General features: G+C 37.6%; 9 protein-coding genes and 1 pseudogene across 10 annotated transcripts; 6 read left to right on the top strand and 4 right to left on the bottom strand. All coding sequences in view use genetic code 12, as the record gives it.

Annotated features, from left to right (window-relative positions):
* Positions 1 to 69: 69 nt before the first annotated feature.
* On the top strand, positions 70 to 3390 carry PSD2 (phosphatidylserine decarboxylase 2; the record flags this gene model as incomplete). Its single annotated transcript, XM_067690994.1, has 1 exon — positions 70 to 3390. One exon carries the CDS (start codon positions 70 to 72, stop codon positions 3388 to 3390), a length of 3321 nt encoding a protein of 1106 aa, XP_067549404.1.
* An 838-nt stretch (positions 3391 to 4228) lies between these two features.
* I9W82_002169 (uncharacterized protein) lies at positions 4229 to 5629 on the top strand (the record flags this gene model as incomplete). The annotated part of the gene is made up of 1 exon (XM_067690995.1): positions 4229 to 5629. One exon carries the CDS (start codon positions 4229 to 4231, stop codon positions 5627 to 5629), a length of 1401 nt encoding a protein of 466 aa, XP_067549405.1.
* Positions 5630 to 6322: 693 nt separating this feature from the next.
* I9W82_002170 (uncharacterized protein) lies at positions 6323 to 6664 on the top strand (the record flags this gene model as incomplete). Its single annotated transcript, XM_067690997.1, has 1 exon — positions 6323 to 6664. One exon carries the CDS (start codon positions 6323 to 6325, stop codon positions 6662 to 6664), a length of 342 nt encoding a protein of 113 aa, XP_067549406.1.
* Positions 6665 to 6758: 94 nt separating this feature from the next.
* I9W82_002171 (dolichyl-diphosphooligosaccharide--protein glycotransferase) lies at positions 6759 to 7796 on the bottom strand (the record flags this gene model as incomplete). The annotated part of the gene is made up of 1 exon (XM_067690998.1): positions 6759 to 7796. The coding sequence occupies one exon, from the start codon at positions 7794 to 7796 to the stop codon at positions 6759 to 6761; it is 1038 nt and encodes a 345-aa protein (XP_067549407.1).
* A 215-nt stretch (positions 7797 to 8011) lies between these two features.
* RIM13 (Rim13p) lies at positions 8012 to 10177 on the bottom strand (the record flags this gene model as incomplete). The annotated part of the gene is made up of 1 exon (XM_067690999.1): positions 8012 to 10177. One exon carries the CDS (start codon positions 10175 to 10177, stop codon positions 8012 to 8014), a length of 2166 nt encoding a protein of 721 aa, XP_067549408.1.
* A 1853-nt stretch (positions 10178 to 12030) lies between these two features.
* On the top strand, positions 12031 to 13080 carry ADH1 (Adh1p; the record flags this gene model as incomplete). The annotated part of the gene is made up of 1 exon (XM_067691000.1): positions 12031 to 13080. One exon carries the CDS (start codon positions 12031 to 12033, stop codon positions 13078 to 13080), a length of 1050 nt encoding a protein of 349 aa, XP_067549409.1.
* A 70-nt stretch (positions 13081 to 13150) lies between these two features.
* I9W82_002174 (uncharacterized protein) lies at positions 13151 to 13771 on the bottom strand (the record flags this gene model as incomplete). Its single annotated transcript, XM_067691001.1, has 1 exon — positions 13151 to 13771. The coding sequence occupies one exon, from the start codon at positions 13769 to 13771 to the stop codon at positions 13151 to 13153; it is 621 nt and encodes a 206-aa protein (XP_067549410.1).
* A 272-nt stretch (positions 13772 to 14043) lies between these two features.
* I9W82_002175 (uncharacterized protein) lies at positions 14044 to 16077 on the top strand (the record flags this gene model as incomplete). The annotated part of the gene is made up of 1 exon (XM_067691002.1): positions 14044 to 16077. One exon carries the CDS (start codon positions 14044 to 14046, stop codon positions 16075 to 16077), a length of 2034 nt encoding a protein of 677 aa, XP_067549411.1.
* A 1116-nt stretch (positions 16078 to 17193) lies between these two features.
* I9W82_002176 lies at positions 17194 to 20677 on the top strand (annotated as a pseudogene). Its single transcript has 2 exons — positions 17194 to 20105; positions 20536 to 20677. Coding segments are annotated over exons 1-2 (3054 nt in total).
* A 646-nt stretch (positions 20678 to 21323) lies between these two features.
* I9W82_002177 (uncharacterized protein) lies at positions 21324 to 22644 on the bottom strand (the record flags this gene model as incomplete). Its single annotated transcript, XM_067691003.1, has 2 exons — positions 21324 to 22236; positions 22580 to 22644. 2 exons carry the CDS (start codon positions 22642 to 22644, stop codon positions 21324 to 21326), a joined length of 978 nt encoding a protein of 325 aa, XP_067549412.1.
* Positions 22645 to 23184: the final 540 nt, after the last annotated feature.

Here is a 23184-nt window from a genome sequence, read left to right on the forward strand (position 1 = left end):
GAAAGAGGTACTAAAACTTTAACTTTACCATCTTAGGGCATTGAAATAACGCGACTAATAGGCAAAATCATGCCAAACCCAAACGAAGAGAATTCCAAGGAAAACTCAGAATCAAATGCTAGCAGCAACCTGACATCATATGCATCGCTCAAAAATATCGAACATAGAGGAACCCCTGAAATCCGCATAGAAGACAATCTGGATCATGTGTCGCCATACAAATTGTATTTGAAGATCAATGCCCATCGGGCTGCTGACTTGGTCAACACTACAGAGAGCCAGAAAGAAACAAGCACGAGTAAACTTTCATCTAGGAAATATGTTAATCCTGTGCTTGTTGCCAAGATTAATGAGAAGAAGAAAGCGACACAGAGGAAAACTAACACCAACCAACCAAGTTGGGATGACGAATTAAACATTTCTTTGAAACGAGGAGACTTGTCGTCAATTTTGGTGCTCTCGGTGTGGGATAAGCACAAACGATACAAAAACTACCTTGGTGAATTGAGATTGAGTTTGGAGAAGTTGTTTTTCAAGGATGATGGGACATTTTGTGAAAAGACTGAGTTGAAATGGTATGGTCTTAGTTCTAATTCAACAGTTCACGCATTTGTCACGGGGTCAGTCCTACTTTCATTTGAATTATTCGTCAAAAAGAGAAATTCACGAACGGTTAAATCAAAATCAGGAGGTGTGGGGGCAAACATTGGTGCACAAATGCAAGATTTAAGAATAAATGTAGCAGAACAAGAGTTTAAATCGTGGTTGCAGAGTTTAATTGAGCCTGATTCGAAAGCACTTCACCTGCTAACACCAGATGAGCAAGGATTTTATGATGAGGCAATGACAGATGTATCTGAGATGGAATCTGTTGCAACCAAGAATTCCGCTGCTTCTGAATTGAGTAATGACAAATCTCCAAACACTTTTAAGAAATCAAACTTTCTCAGTCTTCGTGGTAATGACAAGTATGCTAGTTCCTTATCTGAACAATCATCTTATTTGTCAACTGACGCACATAGCGATGGCAGCATGTCTCATGGAGGTGGTGACAAGAAGGATAAGCCAAAAAGTCGATTGGGTTTAAGAAGATCCAAACACAAGGACACCCACAAGGACGATAACTTTGATTTGAGAGGACGTCAAGTGTTGGGAGTTTTATTTATTGAAATCGTCTCGTGTGAGGATTTACCACCAATATCAAATTTGACTCACACCAGCTTTGACATGGATCCATTTGTAGTTGTGACTTTTGGAAAAAAGACATTTCGAACAAGTTGGAAACGTCACACTTTGCTGCCCATTTTTAACGAGCGGGTTGCATTTGAGGTGATGGCTCATGAAAGCAATTACACTGTTCAGTTTTCTGTCCTTGATAGAGACCGGTTTTCATTCCATGATGATGTTGCACATTTGAAATTGGCTCTTCGTGATCTCATTGAGTTGTCACCTTTCCAATCTTTGATGGACCATGGTGTATCCAGCTCAGAAGCAAGTGTCAACCTTGAGCCAGGTCATTCAACCGGTGATAATGAATCTACTCTGAATTCCAATGTCAAAATTTTGGAAGATGACAACATAGTCAAACAGGTTAAAAGAGGAAGGTTTTCAAATAGAAGGAAGATTGTTGAATCCACGGTAGACACATCAAAATTCAAAGTTATGTCTTTGAGTCTTGATTTACATGATCAAAAGTATTTGGGGAAATACTCGCCAAAATTAAAAGTTCGTGTTCGATTTGAAACTTATAACGAGTTGAGACGGGAATTTTGGAGAGTTTTGTTGAAACAATATGACTTGGATACAACTAAGGAAGAAGAAACTTATGACTACATGGAATTGGTTTCGCTTTTGGATGCATTAGGGACAAAGAATACAGATGCTTTGGTTGATGAGTTTTTCAAAAATGCGGGTAAAGACATCTCCAGTGGCTCATTGACGTATGATGAAATCATCGAACAATTGGAAATTCACGTCAGTTTGAACGATCAGAATTCAAATAGAATTTTTGTGTTTGACACATGCCCATTGTGTTCACAAAAGAGGCTTTCAAAAAAGCAGGATACAGATATAATCACCCACTTTGCAATTTGTGCTTCCAAGGACTGGAGTATTGTGAACAAGCTCCTTGTCTCGTCTTATGCTACTCCACGTCATGCCACTAAGAAGTGGTACTCGAAAGCACTTATAAAGCTTACCTACGGGAAGTATAAGTTGGGAGGTAACACGGCAAACATTTTTGTACAGGATAGGCTAACCGGTATCATTGTTGAAGAGAAAATGAGTGTTTATGTGCGATTGGGAATTCGTTTGTTATATAAGGGTTTGGATAAAGCCAAATCCAAAAGAGTTAGACTATTGCTAAGCAGTTTGAGTAAAAAACAAGGCAAGAAATTTGATTCACCACTGCTGAAGGCAGATATTGCATCATTCATCAAATTTCACAAGCTCAGTCTTGAAGATTGCTTGATTGATAATCCAAATAATTTTCCAACTTTCAATGAATTCTTCTACAGGAAACTAAAACCGAATGCGCGTCTTATTGAGGATAAGGAAAACAAGGGGATCGTGTCATCCCCGGCTGATTGTAGATGTACAGTGTTTGATTCAGTCAATGATGCCACAAACTTGTGGATTAAGGGCAGGAATTTCACTTTGGCAAAGTTATTTAATGGAAATTTTCAAAACTTGAACAAAACCAATTTATATCAAGCTGATCAATGTTCATTGGGGATTTTCAGATTAGCCCCACAGGATTATCATAGATTTCACTCCCCAGTTGCGGGAACAATAGGTCCAATCAAGTACATTGATGGCGAGTACTATACAGTAAATCCAATGGCCATTAGATCTGAATTGGATGTGTTTGGTGAAAATGTACGCAGCATCATACCTATACAAACTGAAAATTATGGAACAGTAATTATGATTGCTGTAGGTGCAATGATGGTGGGTTCAATTTGTCTTACTAAACAAGAAGGTGACTCCGTGGAACGAGGAGAGGAAGTTGGATATTTCAAGTTTGGTGGATCAACAATCATTTTGTTGTTCGATAGAACTAAATTCCTATTTGATGGAGACTTGTTATCAAACTCCAAGTCATGCATTGAGACTTTGGTGAGAGTTGGACAGTCCATAGGACATTCTCCAAATGTGAATGAATTCAAGAGAGATTACGTTGCCTTTGATCAATTACCACAAACGACTAAATTGAAGTTGATTCGCCTGTTGACTGGTGGTGATTTAACTGATAAGCATCAATTGAGTAATTGGGAGGCAAGTCGAGCAGAGGTGGAAGCCGATGATGAAGAGGGAATTTATGTGTCCGATTCTAACTTAAGTTTCGGAGATTCCTCGTTGGATGAAGAAGGATCCATTGCATCACGGTAGGATTTTTATAAAGGGTAGCACTGGTTAGATTGGTGCAACTAGAATTTAATTAGAGTTTTAGAATAAAACATTGCATTCGCAAATTGTGTAAACGATAGTGGATGTAGCAGTTCCTAAGTTAAACACGAATGTGCGACTCAAAATCAAGTTAGTGGCACATCCAACCTTTGGCTATATGCTCAGAGGATACTTTGTGAGTAAACCTTTGACTATACGTAGTTTATCTGAAGCCATCTTTCATTCTCGTTTTCATAGAATTATGAAAATCTGCAAGTAACAGATAAACAACATGCTCGTCTTCATCAAGTGGTTTAAAACACCAAAGTGAAGTACTCGAAATTTTCTTATCCTTTTTAAAAGCATTCTTCTATAACATTCGTATTATCACTCGATATGATTCATTCACATCCTCTCTCTATGTATATGCGTGAGTGACACAATTTAAGTTTTGGTTGCAAAACCTTCATTTTTTTTTCTCCATCGGTGCACGCACGATATCTATGTAAAGGATAGACAGTAATACTAAAGCACAACTAGTTCATCTAATAGAATCAGTTTAGATAAAGAGAGTGATGCAGGTTAAAGGGAAATTTAGGTCTAATCCTGCTAATTTTCATGTGGTTTGTGGAATAGCTCTTAGTTAAGACAGTTTCCAAATACTCCATCTAAAACTCTCATACTGTCCCTCTTTTGCATATCAAAATTTTGTTATTCTTTATAATGTAAAATAACTCTACTGTAAAAAGTCACAAATATATCAGAATACAAATATATCAAAAAATCCTCCCATTTGTTTAATCCTTTTCTTCACCATTCATACTTTTCCATCGACTTCACAATGATGCAATCATATAACGTTACTTTATTATCAGGAGAAGATCTCCAAAAACTCATTAGTTTTATCCCACCTCAAAAAATCAAGGAGGTGTTTCCAGATATTGATCTCAAAAGAGGTATCCTTTTGAGTAGTCCGATTTTTGTTCCAGAACCAACATTAGATCCAATTGAGAACAACAACACTACTACTTCTCAAGTTGGTCAAGAACAAGATTCCATCAAGATGACTACACCACCAGTAACCACAAACCCAGATTTAGAAGACAACAATTTACAATCTACAAATCATTTTTTTGAATCTGATCCAGTTGAGTTCTCCAGTATTGATGCAATCTACGACTATCACACTTATGATTCTGTTGTTCCTGATGGGTATTATTCCGTTGGTATATTGGGGTGCAGAGATATTCATTGCTCATTGTTACGTCCAGAGTCAAAGAACCAAATCAAAGAGGGTAGATTTAATACAATTGGCGAGTTTCAGATGATGATGATGAATTTGGATTATCAAGAAACTGAGATTGCTGAAGAGGAAGAGGATAAACATTGGCTTTACAATATACCATCAAAGGTTGAAGAAGGTAGAGACAAGAATCCACACTCTGTATCAGATCATTCATCACAAGTGTTGCAAATTGAACCCGATTTGGAAGAAACAAATGGAGGAAAAAATTGTGCACGTGATACACTTTTAGCATTACAAAAAAACAATTTGCCTTCACAACAACAACAACAGTCATTGAATGAGAATATTGTGGTAGATGAAGAAGAAACCGAAGATGAAAATGTTTCAATTGACAGTGAAGGGGATCAATTTCATGTACCATATTTTGAGATTGATGAAGCAGCAGATTCGGTAGTGTCATTGGTTCAATATGATGAAGAACCAGCTGAAGAAGAAATTGAGGCTGCAGTTGAGGAGGAAGTTGAAGAAGAAACTGAAGATGAAGATGCCTCAATTGACAGCGAAGCGGATCAATTTCATGTACCATATTTTGAGATTGATGAAGCAGCAGATTCAACAGCATCATTGGTTGAACATGGTGAAGATGAAGGAGCAGCTGAAGTTGAAGAAAATGCAGTTCCAACAGCATCATTGGTTGAGGATAACGACGTTAATGGAGCAACTGAAGTTGAAGAGAATGCAGCTTCAAGCTCCACCGAAAATCCAATCAACAATCCACCTACTACCACCAAGAAGAAGAAGAATATATTCAAGCAACTCAAATATAGTTTCTACTTAAAACTATACAAAATTAAGAAACATTTCAGGAAACCACAATATTATGACTCTGATTATGATACAAAAGCAAGAGAGTTCTATGCTTATATGAGGGGACAAACACCTCGGATCATGTACGAATACTACACTGATTCCAGTGAAAGCTTATATGGAAGATAGTCAAAGTGACAACTTATTTTAAATCCGAAAAAGGGGCAAAAAAAGGGACATATAATAGACATTGGGACGTTAGGAAAACACCTTCGATTAGGGCGTATCGTTTGCGCTGGAAGGTATTCTATCTCAGTAATTTGATTTTGGTTTTGGTTTTGATATTTATTTTAACTCCCCTTATTAATGACGGATTATAAAGACTAGAGTGTCCATTTAGTGTTAGAGCTGTGGTTTGTTGATGGTGTTGAAAGCTTTCAAAAGTTGCTTCCTTGTTGTTGTGTTTGTTGACGTTACTGTTGCTGCTGCTGTTGTGTTATTGTTGATGTTGTCTCATGCATTTGCTATTGTTTATGAGAACAATATATAAGACTATTGTCGACGCACCCTTGTGGTATTGTAGATTGATCCTCTCTTGATTTCTTTCTCTTTATCTCTTTCTCTTTATCTCTTTCTTCTGGACTCTATGAATTGTTTGGCAGAGTGGTATCTACAAATTAAAAACTACTCTCTCTCAAACACTTTTGTAGTAATGTAAATCGAGCAGAGTTTACGCCGTACATAGTATAGCTTGATCAGCACTTGATAAAGATGGTGAGGGTTTGTCGTAAATGAGCCAAATTTCCGATTCGCGACACACAAAAACTTTTAGCAATTAGTTAACCCGAAATCTAACAAATCACCATATTCTCAACTCCTTCCATGGCATCTCGTCGACCATCATCTTCAGGAAATGATACCCAACCAACCATAAATGACCTCCATCCAATTGAACTTGCTGCTCATTCACTACTAACTGGTCCCTTGGATACTTTGAGTGAAAATTTCGAACTGTTAAACCAATCACAAATTATACTCTTGACAAGATTACGCGTTATTGAAACTCGATTAAACACATTCAGGCAATTGGTTGAATCGAACGATCTTAACGAAAAGGACTTGATGGCTCAGTTAAATAAAATTAGGGAGTTGTCCGACCGGTTGACGAGGAGTTTAAAGCTTCTAGATGCAATTGATTCTCGAATATCGCGAATGAATGAATGAGTGAGTGAGTGGAGAGCAGGAATGAATCACCAAGAGGGGGGAAGATCTATCAGTATATATATATGTATCAGACACTGTTTCCCTTTGCTTTCTTCTAAAAAAACCTAATAAATCTATATGGAAATCCCATGCCTTTAATTCCAAAAATTGATAAAAGCAAACTAAACATGAGGAAAATCAACAAGCTAACTACCGAGACCAAAATCAACGAAACTGATTCATTCTTTATTTCAGGTGCTCGTTTGATCAAAATAATGACCAAAATACTCAAGATTCCGTAAACAAAGGACATAATTTGAGTTTCAATACCAAATTGAGTTTGTTGTCCTGGGGCAAAGTAGTCGGTACGACCATCAGCATGTTCGAGTACATAGGGGCTTCCTCTTATTTGATTAAACATATAGCCTGTAGTGAATAACAATACACTGATTAATGAAGCGATACACCAGGAAAGTCTTGAACCAAGGGATCTGCCAATGTACTTGCGGTACCTTTTCAATAAAAACACAGAAACGAATCCAATGATTGCATGAATGATCAATTTTGTATTGTCAACTGGGACGTGTAAGTTAATCTTCTGTCCTGTTACATCTTGCACCCAATTTAGCATCAATGTCTTGTGGTCACCTTGGAAAAATTGGTACTCTTGTTTCTCACCCAAAAAGTTCCTGGGACCCAATGCTTTAGTTGGTTTGAAATGAAAGATTTTTGGAATCGTGTTTAATTCGAATAAGGAGAACATTTTCTTCGATTCAGCAAATTCAGATTTGAAAAAGTAGATGTTTTTGGCTTGAATCTTCTTATCTTTACCTTCACTAGATTCCTCTTCGTCATCCTCTTTGTCAATTGTGATTCCCTTTGCATGGTCTTTTACCCATGAATCAGCAACGATTTCAAACTCTGGAGATATTTGATGGCACAATACACAGTTTATCTGAGGTGAGTTGGAAGATAAAAGGGCCACGATGTGGTAGTCTCTTGGACCATTCAAGATACTCTCATAGTTTTCATCATTTAATGTTAAAACTTTGTGTTTCGAATTTTGAACTCTTTTGAGTAATTGATCATTTGTTAGGCCACAATGCACAATTGCACATATGAAGGTGATTACTAATAATGACAAGCTTCTCATTTTAGTGAACACGTGAGTGAGTTATCAATTGTCCTGATGTTGAGGAGTTGTTGTTGAAAAATTGGCAAAAGCTGTCAACACGTTGGGAAAAAAAAAAAGTAACTGAATATATGCGCTACCATTGATCCCGAAGTAGGCGCAATAGTATTTAATATATCTACAAGTCAAGTTGATGGATTGCATAATTTGTCTATCGATCGCTATATAAAAGCCCACTACACCAAAGTCACTTTATGGTCACTCCCCAATACTACGTCACATCTCCCTTTACCAATTTCAAATCTCTCAATCAACAAAATATACTCACCAGGATCCAGTATCTTCTCCTCAACAAATAAACCATACAAGCAATCATCTCTAAACTCTTCATTAATCTGCACTGGTTCTTTGGTCATTGCATTAAATATTGATGCCCTCAATGCTGGTCGATAATCGTTTTGACGACTATACTGGGCATTTTCGTCATCAGTATGTCGTATTTTGACAATGATTGAGGTATTGTGAACACCGGTCTTGAAATACAACTTGTACCTATTTTGTTGGTTCCAAAGGAATGCCTTTTTTACAGAGTATAAGGACATGATCGATGGAATTTTGTCAACGACTAGCGGCTTGTTTGAGTTTAATAATAGCCTAAATGGTTCTGGTGAACCATCAAAATTGGATACAACGATTTTATAAAGCCCTGCTTCAAGCTGTAGTAGCTTTTGTTGATAGTCTTGAGAATACTTGTCTTCGGATAAACATTTGGTTTTGTTGTAACTTTGAAGGCGTTGTCCTGGTTTCAACTTATCTGCAAAGAAAACATCAAAATTGACAAGTGTCTTGGCATTGAGCACAAGTTTGATTGTAGTGGGTTTGGTGATTTTGAGATCAAATTGGGGGTTGTTTACATATGACGCCATGGTCCAGTTCCCACCACATGTTTCCTTAATCCACTCACCATCAATTGATTGCAAATGAGGAAGCTGGTATTGCAGTCTGGCAACAGGATATCCGTATGAGTTTAGCGAGTATCGTCCAACTTTATTGGACCAGATGACTAAAGTGTATGTACCTGGTGGTAGTTTAATCAATTGAAGTCGATTATTTGTTTCAAAAACAGAGTACTCCTCGTTGTCAAAGGGAGACACAACTCTGTTTGCAGATTTGTAAATATTGATCCTCATCCAATGAGTTCCTTCTAGTGGTAAATGTTTTTCAAGTAATAGCCAAGCTTCCTTATCGCATTGAATAGTAAATTGAGGTTGATCAGCTATATGACCTTTTACAGTGTAGATAAAATTCTCTTGGTACACTTGCAAAGCCGATCGTGGTTTCCAATTCACATACAAGTACTTGAAATGGGTCAAGTTGTGAATTTTGACAAGTCTCGTTGATAAATCGTCAGTAACCCAAGGATTCTTCAAAGTAATGCATGTTCCATCAAAGTCTTCAATAACATAATCATGCTCCCCAATCAAATTTATCGATGAGCTCAACTGGTCACTAAATCTTTCAGTTCCAATACCTAGAGTTATTTTATTGCGAGTTCGCAAATCCCATAATTGTGTAAGGTTGTTAATTAGTTGATTGTTGGTTAATTTGATAATTTCTGGTATCCATCCACTCAATATATACGTATCATTAGCCATATTGGAGCCTCTAAAACAGTATCCGTGACCCATTATTTTCAAATACGCTTTTTCAATCAACGCTGGCCAATACAATTGAGGATTGGTGAATGATTTGGAAAACAAATTCCTTTGAGAGTCAACTATATGAGGTAATTGATCATCAATAACCACAATTCGTTTTGACCCGTTGAATACAAATGTCACTTTGTATTTAGATGATATACTATGTGGGGATAACAATGAATAAGTGGAGAAATCAGCACTTGTTAAGGCAAGATATGAGGATACAAAGGAACAATTGGTTAAAAGGTCCTGATACAAGTTCAACAAGTGTTCCTTGTTTTCCTGCCAATGGGTGGTTGCAATTGATTCAAACTTAACGTCAAGACCTGCTGGCACTGGCATCACCGATGTATCTGTATCCTCGTCATTTGTAGCTGATGATTCTGGAAAAAATATGTCTGAAGCTGATGTTAACCCCTCACTAAACTCAATTAAAGGAAAATAAATGCTATTTCCAGCTTTTGAAGATAGCCAGAGTAGTTTCAGTGACACTGTCTGCTTAGTTTGTACTCGTTCATAGTTTTTTAAAGCAAACTCGGATAATGGTTTCAAAAATGATGCATTTGCATGTAGTGGGTTCTTTGCTATTGTGTTCAACTCCTTGATAGCATCAATCGCTTCAGATTTAGCTCTTTGGTAGTCGTCTATTGAGTTGAGTAGACTGCTTTGTTGTAGATGATGTAAAAATGTAGCTAGCGACATGTGCAATGAACCATGACTCTGACGTCTGACGTCATACCGGCCAGCCTTCTTATTTTCTTTCTTTTTTTTTGTCTTCATAATTTTGTCTCGCCCCTACATATAACCTAAAGGAGCAATAAAAAAGTCTCCAAAGCAAGGCTTATGTGAGTTGAGTACAAAAAGTAAACTTATTTTGGGGTGAAGTAATTGAGTACCGGAAGGAGATGTGATTTCTATAGAAAGTGCATCACTTGTATAAAAACATTATCAAGTGGGTGATTAATTACGCTGTTAAAGCTAAATTATACAAATTTTTGCGACAATTTGCGCGAAAAATGCTTCGGAGTTCTCTAATACAGTGTCCTTTTATTGACCTACCCCACACACCACACCCCCTTACAGAGTATTGAAACGTTCTTTTCAAATGAATTCCAGAACGTTTCTTCCTGACTTCGGTTCAAAGGATATTGCCTTTTTTTTTTTCTTTGAGCAGGGCTTAAATGTCAATATGGAGTCCAATTTTTGACCAATTAAGTTGCGAGTACCCAATGGGGCTACTCCGTTAATCCGATTTGGACAATGTGGTTTATACCCCTTATTGAACCTAAATGGGTTAGCAGAACTCACGCACAAGGAAAAAGAGAGGAGGTAAGGACGTGTGGGCGAAGCTTCGTAGCGTTTTTTACATTAGCACCACAAAATGTGATTTTGCGGGTTAATCGTGCATAACTGGAATTCCTGTCGTTCCTGAGTACGCTGGAAAAGGAACGAGGCAATCTATGTGACAGTACTAGCTGTCAGAAATCGATTGAGGTTTGTTCTATGCGGTAAGACGTTGTACCGATCTCATCAACCAAAACAAAGTTATCAAAACTAAAAGGGGTAACAAAGAGCTTTAATTTTCAACTGAAACGGCTACCAACTTCCATTCCCCTTTTTCTACTAACCATAAACACACGTACATACAATATCTACTATAGTGGTTATCAATAACCTTTATAGAATCATCAACAAGGTTTGTAAAATAATATATAAGGACAAGATAATATCCTCTAAAATTGTAATGTGTCAGTGTAGATGTAAATAATATCTCAACTAACGCCTTTTGCGTGAATAATTCAAGAACCATGGGAAACATGTTACCAACATGATACACCTGATCATCAGTGAGGAATGCTATAATTACGTTTCGGGTCAGTACGTTTTTCTATGATGCTTTTCTTTTTTTGTTCATGTCTACGGACGGAGGAAACCCCATTCATCATCATTATGAGCTAAAAACGGGAGGTGTGCGGTGCGGTGGTATTGTTATAGTATTGTGGTGTTGTGGTGGTGGTGCTGTCTGTTGTGGTGATCATGGAGTGGGTTGAAAAAAAAAAATCATCCGATAAATTCGGACAAACAAAGTCCGTAGTATTTGCGCGCACATCTGCACCACAGACACAAAAAACAAAAAAATAGATCATCATAAGAGAAAGAAAGAAGTACAAGAAGAATATTCTATTGTACTTTAAACCCAAAGGAGTACAGATAAGAGCTTCTACAGATACTTTTTCATCATGCATTTCCCTGCACCATGAGTCCACTTTTTCACAAAACATTTTCTTTAGATTGCACAAACAAAAAGTTAAAATAGTATTTTCCTTCTTATGCATGTCTTCGTACATTTTTATTGGGTATATTGTCACCCGCAAACTAAAGAAGAAAAAGGGGGAGGAGTCTTCCATAGAACACTATAAATAAAGCACCAAAGAAGGTCAATTGGTTCCGAATTTTTTTCAATGTCAACCTTTCTTAAATCAATTAGACTTATCAAAGTAATACAAATCAGAACTATTACAACTACAACTACAACTACTTTAAACTACTTAAAAATGCCAGAAATTCCAAAGACTCAAAAAGCTGTTGTTTTCGAAAAGAATGGTGGTAAATTGGAATACAAGGATTACCCAGTCCCAACTCCAAAATCAAATGAATTGTTGATTCAGGTCAAGTACTCAGGTGTCTGTCACACTGACTTGCACGCTTGGAAAGGTGATTGGCCATTGGACACTAAATTGCCCCTTGTTGGTGGTCATGAAGGTGCCGGTGTTGTTGTTGGTATGGGTAACAATGTTAAAGGATGGGAAATTGGTGATTATGCAGGTATCAAATGGTTGAATGGTTCATGTTTGAATTGTGAATTTTGTGAACAAGGTGCTGAACCAAATTGTGCTCAAGCTGACTTGTCTGGTTATACACACGATGGTTCATTCGAACAATATGCTACTGCTGATGCTGTTCAAGCTGCCAGAATCCCAAAGAGTGCAGATTTAGCCAAAGCAGCACCAATCTTGTGTGCCGGTGTCACTGTATACAAGGCTTTGAAGACTGCTGAATTATTGGCTGGCCAATGGGTTTGTATTTCTGGTGCTGGTGGTGGTTTGGGTTCATTGGCTATTCAATATGCTATAGCCATGGGTTACAGAGTCATTGGTATTGATGGAGGCGCTGACAAGGGAGAATATGTCAAGAGTTTGGGTGCTGAGGCTTATATCGATTTCACAAAGGAAAAAGACGTTGTTGCTGCTGTACAAAAGGCAACCGGTGGTGGTCCACATGGTGTTATTAATGTATCTGTTTCTGAACATGCCATTAACCAATCAGTTGAATACGTCAGACCTTTAGGTAAGGTTGTTTTGGTTGGTTTACCAGCTGGCTCTAAAGTCGTTGCTCCAGTTTTCAATACTGTTGTTAAATCAGTGGAAATTAAGGGTTCTTATGTTGGTAACAGAAAGGATACTCAAGAAGCTCTTGATTTCTTTGCTAGAGGTAAAGTACATTGTCAAATCAAGATTGTTGGTCTTAGTGAATTACCAGATGTTTTCAAATTGATGGAAGAGGGAAAGATTTTGGGAAGATATGTACTTGATACTTCTAAATAGATTTAATGGTAGATAAAAATTGATGAATTTTGGGATGACGAAAATTGCTAGATGGGCTCTTTCATTCTCTTTATGGAGACCTTCCTTTTTCAATTTTGGCTCGTAACACGTTCAACTGTATTTGGTTAGTCAAATTCTCATCATTAATCAATTCAATAGTCTTGTTCTTTTCCTTTATTTCCAAACTCAAACTTTCAATATTCTTTTGCAATTTAGTTGTCAATTTCTCCAACTTTCCAATTTGTTTATCTTTGTCCTTAATAATTGCTTCCAATCTCTCATTTTTCAAAGTAATTGAATTCAAATTTGAGACCAACTCTTCGTTTTCATTTCGTAATTGATGATTTTCTTTTATCGTGGCAACAACTGTGGCGTTATCATTTGATGTATCTTGCGTGACAGCTTTAGGCTTTGATTTATTAGTCGTCTGTTTCGCTTTTTCATTGGAGATACCTAGTATTGTTGACGGAGACGGTGACTTGGAGCTGAATGGAGTTTCATTAGACTCGGCATTGTTGTCTTCTTTGCCTTGCTGGTGGAGATGCTGCTGGTGTTCTCGTTGTTGTTGCTCGACTAGTAGTTTATCCACTAATTGTTGAAATGCAAAGTAATACTCCGAATCTTTCTTTTCTACCTCATCCCTAATTTTCAAACGTTCAAGAATCTCTTCTGACCATGTTTTAGTACTCATATATCGTTTGTGATTTGGTGGATACTGCGTGGCAAGATAACTGTGTTTAAGGAAAAAGAATGTCAACTTTTTGCGATTTCCGCGCATGCACTTCAATATCGCCTAAAGTTAGATAAACGAAAACTCAAAAAAGTTCCATCACCACCACAAGTACTACCCGTTGGCCTTTGCGTCTGAACCAAGCACTCAGATTCATTGAAATACGTTAATAAGAAAAAACTCCATCAGTCTCGATTACTCAGCCCCCCGGGTGTCTTTGCCATTGATGTATTATGGATCAACAATCACACTATCCCCAAGAAGACAACAACACTATACGAGATAAAAATCAGCCAATACATGATCAAACCAGGCTTATCGGGCCCCCTGATACGTCAGCTGTCACAAATGTACCGAGCTCAACTTCAAGGTCTGTCTTGTCCTGGCTCACAAGGCAGCAAAACAACAACATTGCCACCACCAACAATAGCGTAGTGTCTCACGATGATGCGGCTCAAGCTAATGGACTAATCGCAAAGCCACCGGCATTGGTGGAGTCCCCTAATGATGTTGATGTGTCTTTGGCTACTGGATCTGGTGACTCGCCAGTACCACAAAGTTCATGGTATGCATACTACACCTCATTCGTTTTCCCCAGTAGTGGAAGCTCACCAGCAATGGAGCATATGCCATTACTACAGGGCAATTTGTCTATTACCAAAGATGAGGATGAAGGAGCGAACAATAGCACATGGGGCTGGTTTCATTGGCTTACTGGCACAAATCAGCAAGCACAAGAGGATGAAGTTAGTGATGAATCAAGTGAGGCTTATAAAGCCGCAAAATCGGTTATTGAATCTTCAAAAGAGGAGTGTCATTATCTATACAAGAGCACAGACGACTTTCAAACATTTGAGATGAGCGTTTGTGGAACACCAACGGAAAACCTACCAGTGCTAATACATACAAAAAAGCATAAACCTAAATCAGCTAATGAAGTCTTTGAAAAGACACTACGACAAAAGAACAATGAAGAAGGAGAAACGCTGCCAAAGCCAACCATCTCACCTAAATTTATTGACAATTACCGTGAAATCACGTGGAAAACGAAGACGCGACTTTTAACGACGGACGTTATATGTGGATACAATACTGAACAGCATTTATACCGCAAGAAGCAAGAGCTGGTTCTAAATACCAGCAAGCAATTGAAGAAGATTGTTATCATCACCGTTCATAATTTCTTACCTGTTAAATTAGTGCGGGCACTAATTGGAGAATATACTGGGAATGCAGTAGAATACGCCAAATTGGCAACCAAGGCAGTGAGAACATGGCTTAAGCAGAATAGCCCTGAGTACTGTCAAGATGAAATTGTCATTGAAAGTATATCCATCGATGGTCAAGGAAAGGTTTCAACTTGTGTTGAAGATGCACTCGGACTTTTGCGCAACTACACAAGAGAACTTTACGAATGTGATTTTATATACGTTGTTGGGTATGGTACTTCTTCTCCGATAGCTATCAACATATTGGCTGAACTATTATCACAAAATCACCGCTTATGCAGAAAAAGAATTGGCGTATTAAGCATGTCAGGTAACTTGTCGGGCCCAATACCGTCTAAATTTTCTAAAATTGTTTATCGAGCATATACACAACTTGAAAATGATATTTTTAAAGAAGCATTTGAGTATGGCAAGAAAGAAAGTGTTTTATCTCGCAAATTGACCGAGTCAATGAGATTTCTTCTTGAACAAAATGTCAAGTTTTGCTTTTCTAGTCCAATCGGCGGTTCCTCATTTATTCCATTGTATTCGTCATTGGGTTTGCAATTTGATCATCCTAATATCCATCGAAACTTGTATCAAGTGAATGCCACCACTCCTTTTATTACAACTGTAGTGGATATTGCATGCCAGATGAAGAATTTGGGTGTATTTCGAGATCACAACATAATACGAATTTTGAGTGAGAAAGTGGACATTGACAAGACAGGTAATTATATATTCAATGATGAGCAAGTGTACTTGGAGGGACTTCGATTCACTTTAGAGTCAACACGTTTGCACAAGTTGAAGCAGGTTCATATTGGAAAAGAACCTCGAAAATCATCATCAAATACTTCTGACCTCAATCTATTAGCGTATAACTTTAGGGGTTTTATTCAAGAATTCAGCAATGTGAAGCATATTGGTAGTATGCAACAACTAAGGAACTTGATTAAAGATTATAAAAATTGGAAGCCAACGAATTTAAACTCGAAGGATGTGAAGTATTGTTTGGCAGCACTTGAAGATTTTGAAATTGAGGATTTATTTATTTAGAGAAGAAAACTATAATGAAGAAAATTCCGAAGTGTGGGAACATGCGTTAGAGAGTTATTAGAAGCAATCTACTTTCTTTTTATTTATTCTGTATAAAAACGTACTAATTATTGCATCAAGTACTAGACCATATTGGACTTCTTGTTCCATGAACTTTCCTTGTAGCCGACTACAAAAGACAATCTGCACTTGTCTCTAATATTAATGTACACAATCAAAGTTTTTCTCGGACGTATATATCCGAAGCACGTGCGTGAAACCACACTGCGTGAAACCACTTCCTATTTTGCACCAAAATATTGCAAATATATGACTGCAATAACTACATCCCAGTTTATTATGCTAATCTCTTTCCCGGAACGAAGCTATTAATCTCTGATAAAGTTGCGGTAATACAATTTATATGAAATAACTCCGTATATGTGAATTCGTTTTCAAATGTGTATACAATTTGTAATGTAGCTACAGTATGGTTGTAAAAAACATTTTGGTGAGCTCTCTTGGTGGAAAAAGAACATAAGCTCTTATTATACAGCTTCATCATCTAAACAAGTACTCAAACTATGACATAATAGACATCAGCCTACGTCCCACTTGGCTGAGTAGCTAACTTCACTCGTTACTTGGAACCTCATATTCCAGATGTCGCAGTTGTTGTCAACTGCAAAATTATCTACACTAACTACTAGTTTACAACCCACTCAAAACACCAGACGCAGAAGTTATCTATCTAAATGAATGTCCAGTATCATGAAAGCCCATTACTATACACTAAATGGTGATTTATTGCATATTTCGTTCCAGATTTGGTGCATGATCTAGAATTTAGATTGTGTTGCAAAAAGATCTACAGATACAAGAGCCAATGGAACAATCAAAGATACGATGCAATGTATATATGTTTATCGCTATATAGTCTATTGGAATAATTCAGGGAGAACAGAACTAAACGTCAATCACTAATATATTTCATCTTAAATGTTTTCTGTCTGTTCTTTTTTTGATATGCTCAATACCATAAAACCCCTCAAAAAAGTATATAACCACAAAAGCCCCATAACTTATTTCCCCTTTCTTCCCTTCTTTCTATCTTTCTATACCATTATCCCCAGTAACATGCTGTTGTACGCCAAATACTACTTAAAACAACAACCACCACGTGCCATTGCCTCCGATTCAATGTTGGAAAACTTCGACCAAGCAACTGAAGAAGAAGCCAACTTGATGAGGATGTACAACTTAGCTCAACACCTGAATATGAGCAAAAGAATCATGTTACCAACCAAGAAACCAAGAACCATCTTAGAGTCAAGCAAAGATGCAAGAGAACGCACCTACTCTCTTGCTTCAATCCCAAAACCAATGACATTGTTGGAAAGAGCTGCAAACAGAAACACCATAAATGCAGCAAACAACTCCATTTACAATCTCACCCAAGGATTTGACCAATTGACATTGACAACTTATGAAGAGATGCAAGTTGAACCCACCATCCCCAGGAGATTAGATGAAGATGAAAATGCACGCTTGAAAAGAAGATGGGAGAAGCTGCGTATTGATGACAGATTCCCAAACTTTGAATCAAAATTGGCAGCTATTAATGATGATAAAGAAATCGCGGCAATTGACCGCATGAACAGTCTTATCCAAGCATTTGAACAATTGAATATGAGAAGTATTGAAACTATTGACTCCATCGATAGTTTTATCCACGATTTTGAAAAATTGAATTTGAAAAGTATTGAAGATAAAGTTGAAGATGAAGTTGAAGTTGAAGTTAAAGTTGAAGTTGAAGTTGAAAATGAAGATGAAGTTGAAGTTGAAAAAGTTGAAGTTGAAAAAGTTGAAGTTGAGCAAGTTGAAGTTGAGCAAGTTGGAGTTGAGCAAGTTGAAGTTAAGAAAGATGAAGTTGAGCAAGTTGAAGTTGAGCAAGTTGACACGAAAGATGAAGTTGATCAAGTTGAAAGTAAGAAAGTTGAAGTCAAGCCAGTTGAGGACAAGAAAGTTGAAGACAAACAATTTGAAGTTAAGAAAGTTGAAGTGGAGCAAGTCTTAGTTAAAAAAGTTGAAGTCAAGAAAGTTGAGGGGAACCAAGTTGAAGGTAAACAAGTTGAGAACAAGCAAGTGCAAGACAAGAAAGATGAGAACAAATGTGTGAAGGTGTTGGACAAATCAGATCAAGGAACGAAATTGAAGAAACTGCATACTGTTGATAAATGCCCAAATGTTGAACCAAGATTGAATACTAAGATTGAAAATGAACTGAATCAAGCAACAAAAAGTGAAGTGAAAGTGGATGATAAAACTGATGTCAAAAAGGAAGTCGTGAAGTTGAAAGCAATTGGTGATTCTCTGTTGGAAAAATTATCTCTACCACATAACAACCAAAAGGAAAAAGAAACAAAAGATGAAGATGATGAAGATGTTAAGAAGAATGAAGAAACCAGTCTGAGCCAGTGTGAAGATGTCCCTAATGAACCTAGATTTGAAGATGAATCTTACTTGAAAAATGAACCAAAAGGAAAAGAAAATACAGAATGGAATCAAAAGTGGATCAAGTTTGTCACGTTGAAAAAACAGAAACCAAAATCAGATGAAGTTGATGAGTCAGTTGGAAAGCAAAAGTCCAGTTTCAAGAGAAAGTTGAAGCATTTATTCCAGAGAAAACGTAAATGGGTCCCCTTTGAAACAACTGGAGAAGTGGAGGTGTTATTTGATGCTGATGATTACAAAGATGAAGACGATACAAAATTGGAAAACAATGTCAACAGTGGAAATGAGTCCACAAGCAATGAAGGCTCAAACATTACTTTGAACAATGAAAACGAACTTACAAACAATGAAGTTGATGTTAGTGCTGCCATCAATAATGATCAAGAAGATACCACTGCCTTAGATGCACGTGAATCTGAAGGACAACAACCCCAGTTGACAAGGTTAGATGCGGTTATAGAACCGCCAGCTGCTGGTACTCCACCATTGAATCCTGAAGATACAGATGTTGTAACTCAAGCTGGATTGAAGAGGAAAACCAAAGTGATGAGAGTTTTGAAGAAGTTGATCAAGCCTTTTAAAAGGAACACACGGGAAGCTGATACAACTGATCCTATTGTTGATACACCAAAAGTGAGTTGTGGAGCTGAAGAGTCAGAAGCTCTGGTGGATGCTTCCAAACACAAGCGCCAAAATAAGAAACACAGAAAAAGACGGTCACCATCAAAGAGAAAGAAGATTGAACTGACCGAGCCTGCAAGTGATACAAATAAAGCTACTGAAGATGCTGCTAGTGCTGGATGTGATTTACCTAAAGAAGCAGGTGTTGAAGGTACTGAAGTTGCCCCATTGGTTTTGAAACCCATTATAAAAATTCGTGATGATTCTGCAGATGGTGTCGCTGGCACGAAAAGGAAAGCAAAACTGAAACGCTTGCGTAAAGCTTTGGATGTTGTTAAAGCTGGTATCAAGAAAACTTTCCGTCGGAAAACAAACAAAGTCCGATTTGCCGACACCAATGAGTGTTTCATAGTTGAACGCTATGATCACAAGAGGAAAGAAGAGCCAGTACCTAATTTGATTGAGAGAGAAGATGAAGTAGCTGGCAGAGAAGAAGGTGATGCTACTGAAGATGCCCAGCTGTTGTTGAAAAATGGTGTTGATCGGCCACTGACGGGATATAATGTGGCTCCAAGTTTGATAAATGATGAGCAAGATGACACAAGAAGCAATGCTACACCCGTTGAGGAATCCGAAGAAGAGGATACTGAAAACCTTGCCTCTTATCGGCCACCATCTACTGATGGAACATTGGATATTGACCCCCAAACTGGCCAATTTTTTGGCCTGCGTGGTTTCACCAACGATCATTACAAACCAAGAAAGAACAGGCCCAACTACTCAAGAAGACCGACTATACATCAACTTGCTCATGAGAAAATGAAGAATGAGCAGATTGCTGCAGCGCAAGCAACAGGTCGTTGGGTTCAAAATCCCAAAGGGAATTGGGTCTATGAGGACTCAACAAAGTGGTGGTTGAATGGAGGCATTCTTGATTATAGAACATATTGGCAATAATGGATTATGACAATGGAGAAAAGCGGAGTTAGATCTAGCTGTTCAGAGCAGCCAGCAAGAGAGCGAATTATAGTTGACGGGGAATAGGTGACGATAGAAAAATCGCTCAGGTGTCTTCTGGTCTGGGGTTATCATAATTAGAGCGCTGCATCTAATGTAGTGTTGATGATTTCCTCGTTAAAGGCTATTCGGGGGGGACATTTGAATACGGATTTCCTTTCTGATTCTTGAACCAGTTCAATATATGCTCATATGAAGTTGGATTTGAATCCTGGAAGAAGAAGAAGATTTTATCTTCTGAATACAGTTAGCAAGTCTAACGATGAGAAAATCCATTATTGACATATGTTTTACTTGAGAGTTTGTTGAAATTTGAACCGGACTGAGAAGAGGTGTTGAAGAGGTTGCTCCATTGAAAGTGCGTGTTGAAGAGGTTGCTCCATTGAAAGTGCGTGTTGAAGAGGTTGCTCCATTGAAAGTACGTGTTGAAGCGGTTGTTCCATTACGAAGTGTTACTTCATGCCGCTAAACATTGAAATTTCAGTTAAAGGTTGGGAAAGATATTTGGTGGAGTGGTGCCCGTCAGTATTTTATTTCAATTCTATGCTATATTTATCGTGTTTGTATTTACATTCTGATTCTTATTCTCCTCTCTCTTGGCGTGATTATCTTTCTTTCCACTCACTGTCTTTTGGTATTGATGGTGGATGCGATTTCCATGAAACAAAATATACGCTCAGTTGCCAAATTACATCAACCAATAAATTAATTGATTTGCATATCTATTGAGCTCTATACTCTATAGGCTCCAGTCAGTCCTTCATTAATCAAAACCAATCAGTTGACGCAAGCTTCCGGAAATCGAGAGAATACCGCTGTAAATTACAGTCAACCGTAATGGCCATGACCAGCTTGCTTTCTAATGGTGAATTAATCAGCCCCGTACCAAAAGTTGTTTCTGATCAAATTACAACTGTGTTGTGAACGAGTATTTTCCACGTAGCAATGACGGACCTTTTCAAAGCAGCCAACACCAGTTCTGTTCAAAACAAGTTTTTCGATAGCATACATTGTATTGCAAGTAGAGCAAGTCCATTCTTTGTGAGCTGTGGATGATCATTGGGACAATAATTAAACGGTGGTGGGTATCGATCAGGTGGACTTTTGTTCCAATGCTATATGTTGTCAGCTAAGTTTTCCCAAAGGTGCAACTTTTCCTGAAACGACATGCTAGCAACTAATCCAGATGTGCTTGGGAACACGTAAATAGACGTTTCTTGAGGTATCTGCGAGAATAGTTGTTCAATAATCGTATTGTATTCTGTGTCAGTTCCAATGACAATCTTACCCCAATTAAAGTTATCCTTATTCAACTTGAATTTTAATTGCAATTTAAAGGAATAGTATCTTACAATAACTTCCCATATACCTTTACCAATAAAGACAATATCCCTGGGATGACTAGAATTAATCTCTTGTAAAAGACGTGGTATATTGTTTAATTTCTCTTCTGAAGTTAATTCAGCTGCTGTAGCTGTACATCGCAAAGCCAAATCGGTAAATCCAATACTATACTTTATCAATTCAAAATCATCCTTTGCTGTACATCCATTTTGAAGTAAGTTGTTCAAATGTTGGTCATCGTGATATTTGTTATTAACGCCTTCATTCTTTGTCACCACTTTTTCCAATAGATTTGATTGATTAAACAACTTCCAAAATAGATTAGAGTGGTGGGCATAATGATGTTGTTGGATTGATGACTGGACTCCTGGGTTGAATCCTATGAATAACACCCGCAAGTTGGTGCTTAAGGATGGACGTAAATCAGGAAGCTTTGAGGTATCAGTGACTGTGGTTTTGGACTTTGTTTTGACACTTGATTTCTTTCTTGTTGGTGACGACCGTTTGCTTACTTTGTTCAGCAGTTTGATGAGAATATCTTGGTGGGAGTCGTCATTTTCATGTTTGAATGATTGTATGATCTTCTTTAGCTCTTGTGACATGTCATCTCTGAATACTGTCTCAGTAGCAAATGGCTTAGTTGTGGATATTTTCAAGTAAACTGTTTGGTCTCTTTTGCCACTTCTTTATAAGCAATGTGATATTAATTTTTTGTTGTTTCTACCATTCAAACCCAGTCAGTAGAAGTCTTCAGCCTCCTAATTTTTACTTCCACGGAGATCCATCAAAACACAGTCCGTAGGATGAACTCTTAAAACTCAGTATTCTCTTTGTATGTTATCCTTAAATAGTAGTATGCTCTGTCTGATTTTCGTCTTCACTTTGAGACTGTATGCATATATCGGAGTTACCTAATTGGGCTTAAGTCCGACCACAATTTTGACATGCTTCCGCCCTCATAGGGACGTCCAAAAAAAACTTTTTTGGACTTCTGAGGGTGCACGGAGCGCATAATGCAGCTTTCAACGTGTCTGACGGTGGATCCAAGGTTGGAATCCACTTATTTTGAGTGTATCTCAAAAATCGGACCATGTTTTGTTATGCTCACACAAAATGCGCATAACCACTCCGGGAAGAGCGTAACGATGGTGCAGATGAGCTTGATGAAGCTTGCCGATGTGGCAGTGGATGCAGGCAAGTCAGATAAAACCAGTCTGGTGTCCTATGTGTGTGTACCAAGGGATAACAGTTATTAGCTACGAAAAAGTGGAACCAATTGCAAACCCATATTCTTTTTTTTTCTTCCTCTGTATCACAATAAAAGTTTATAAAGAGAGAAGGTAATGTTGAGAAAAGTATTCATGTGAATAGTATCTTGGGTATCCTCTATATAAGATGAAAATTAACTTTACTTTATACAAGTGCTTAGCTTGTTATGTTTTGGTCATAATTTGCGCTGAGAATGGTGCAAAAAAAAAAAAATAATGTTCGGTTTGGGCTTTTACAAGTGGGAAAGTCAAGAGAACAGAACAAGCAATAAGAGAATTTCATAGCAAGAAACTAAAATTGTAATCTGTCATGTGAATGATTTTCTTTGGTTATTGGTTATGAGCTTTATGACGCTACAGTAAG

Source organism: Candida metapsilosis, assembly GCF_017655625.1.
Source record: "Candida metapsilosis strain BP57 chromosome Unknown scaffold2, whole genome shotgun sequence".
Taxonomy (NCBI): Eukaryota; Fungi; Ascomycota; class Pichiomycetes; order Serinales; family Debaryomycetaceae; genus Lodderomyces; species Lodderomyces metapsilosis.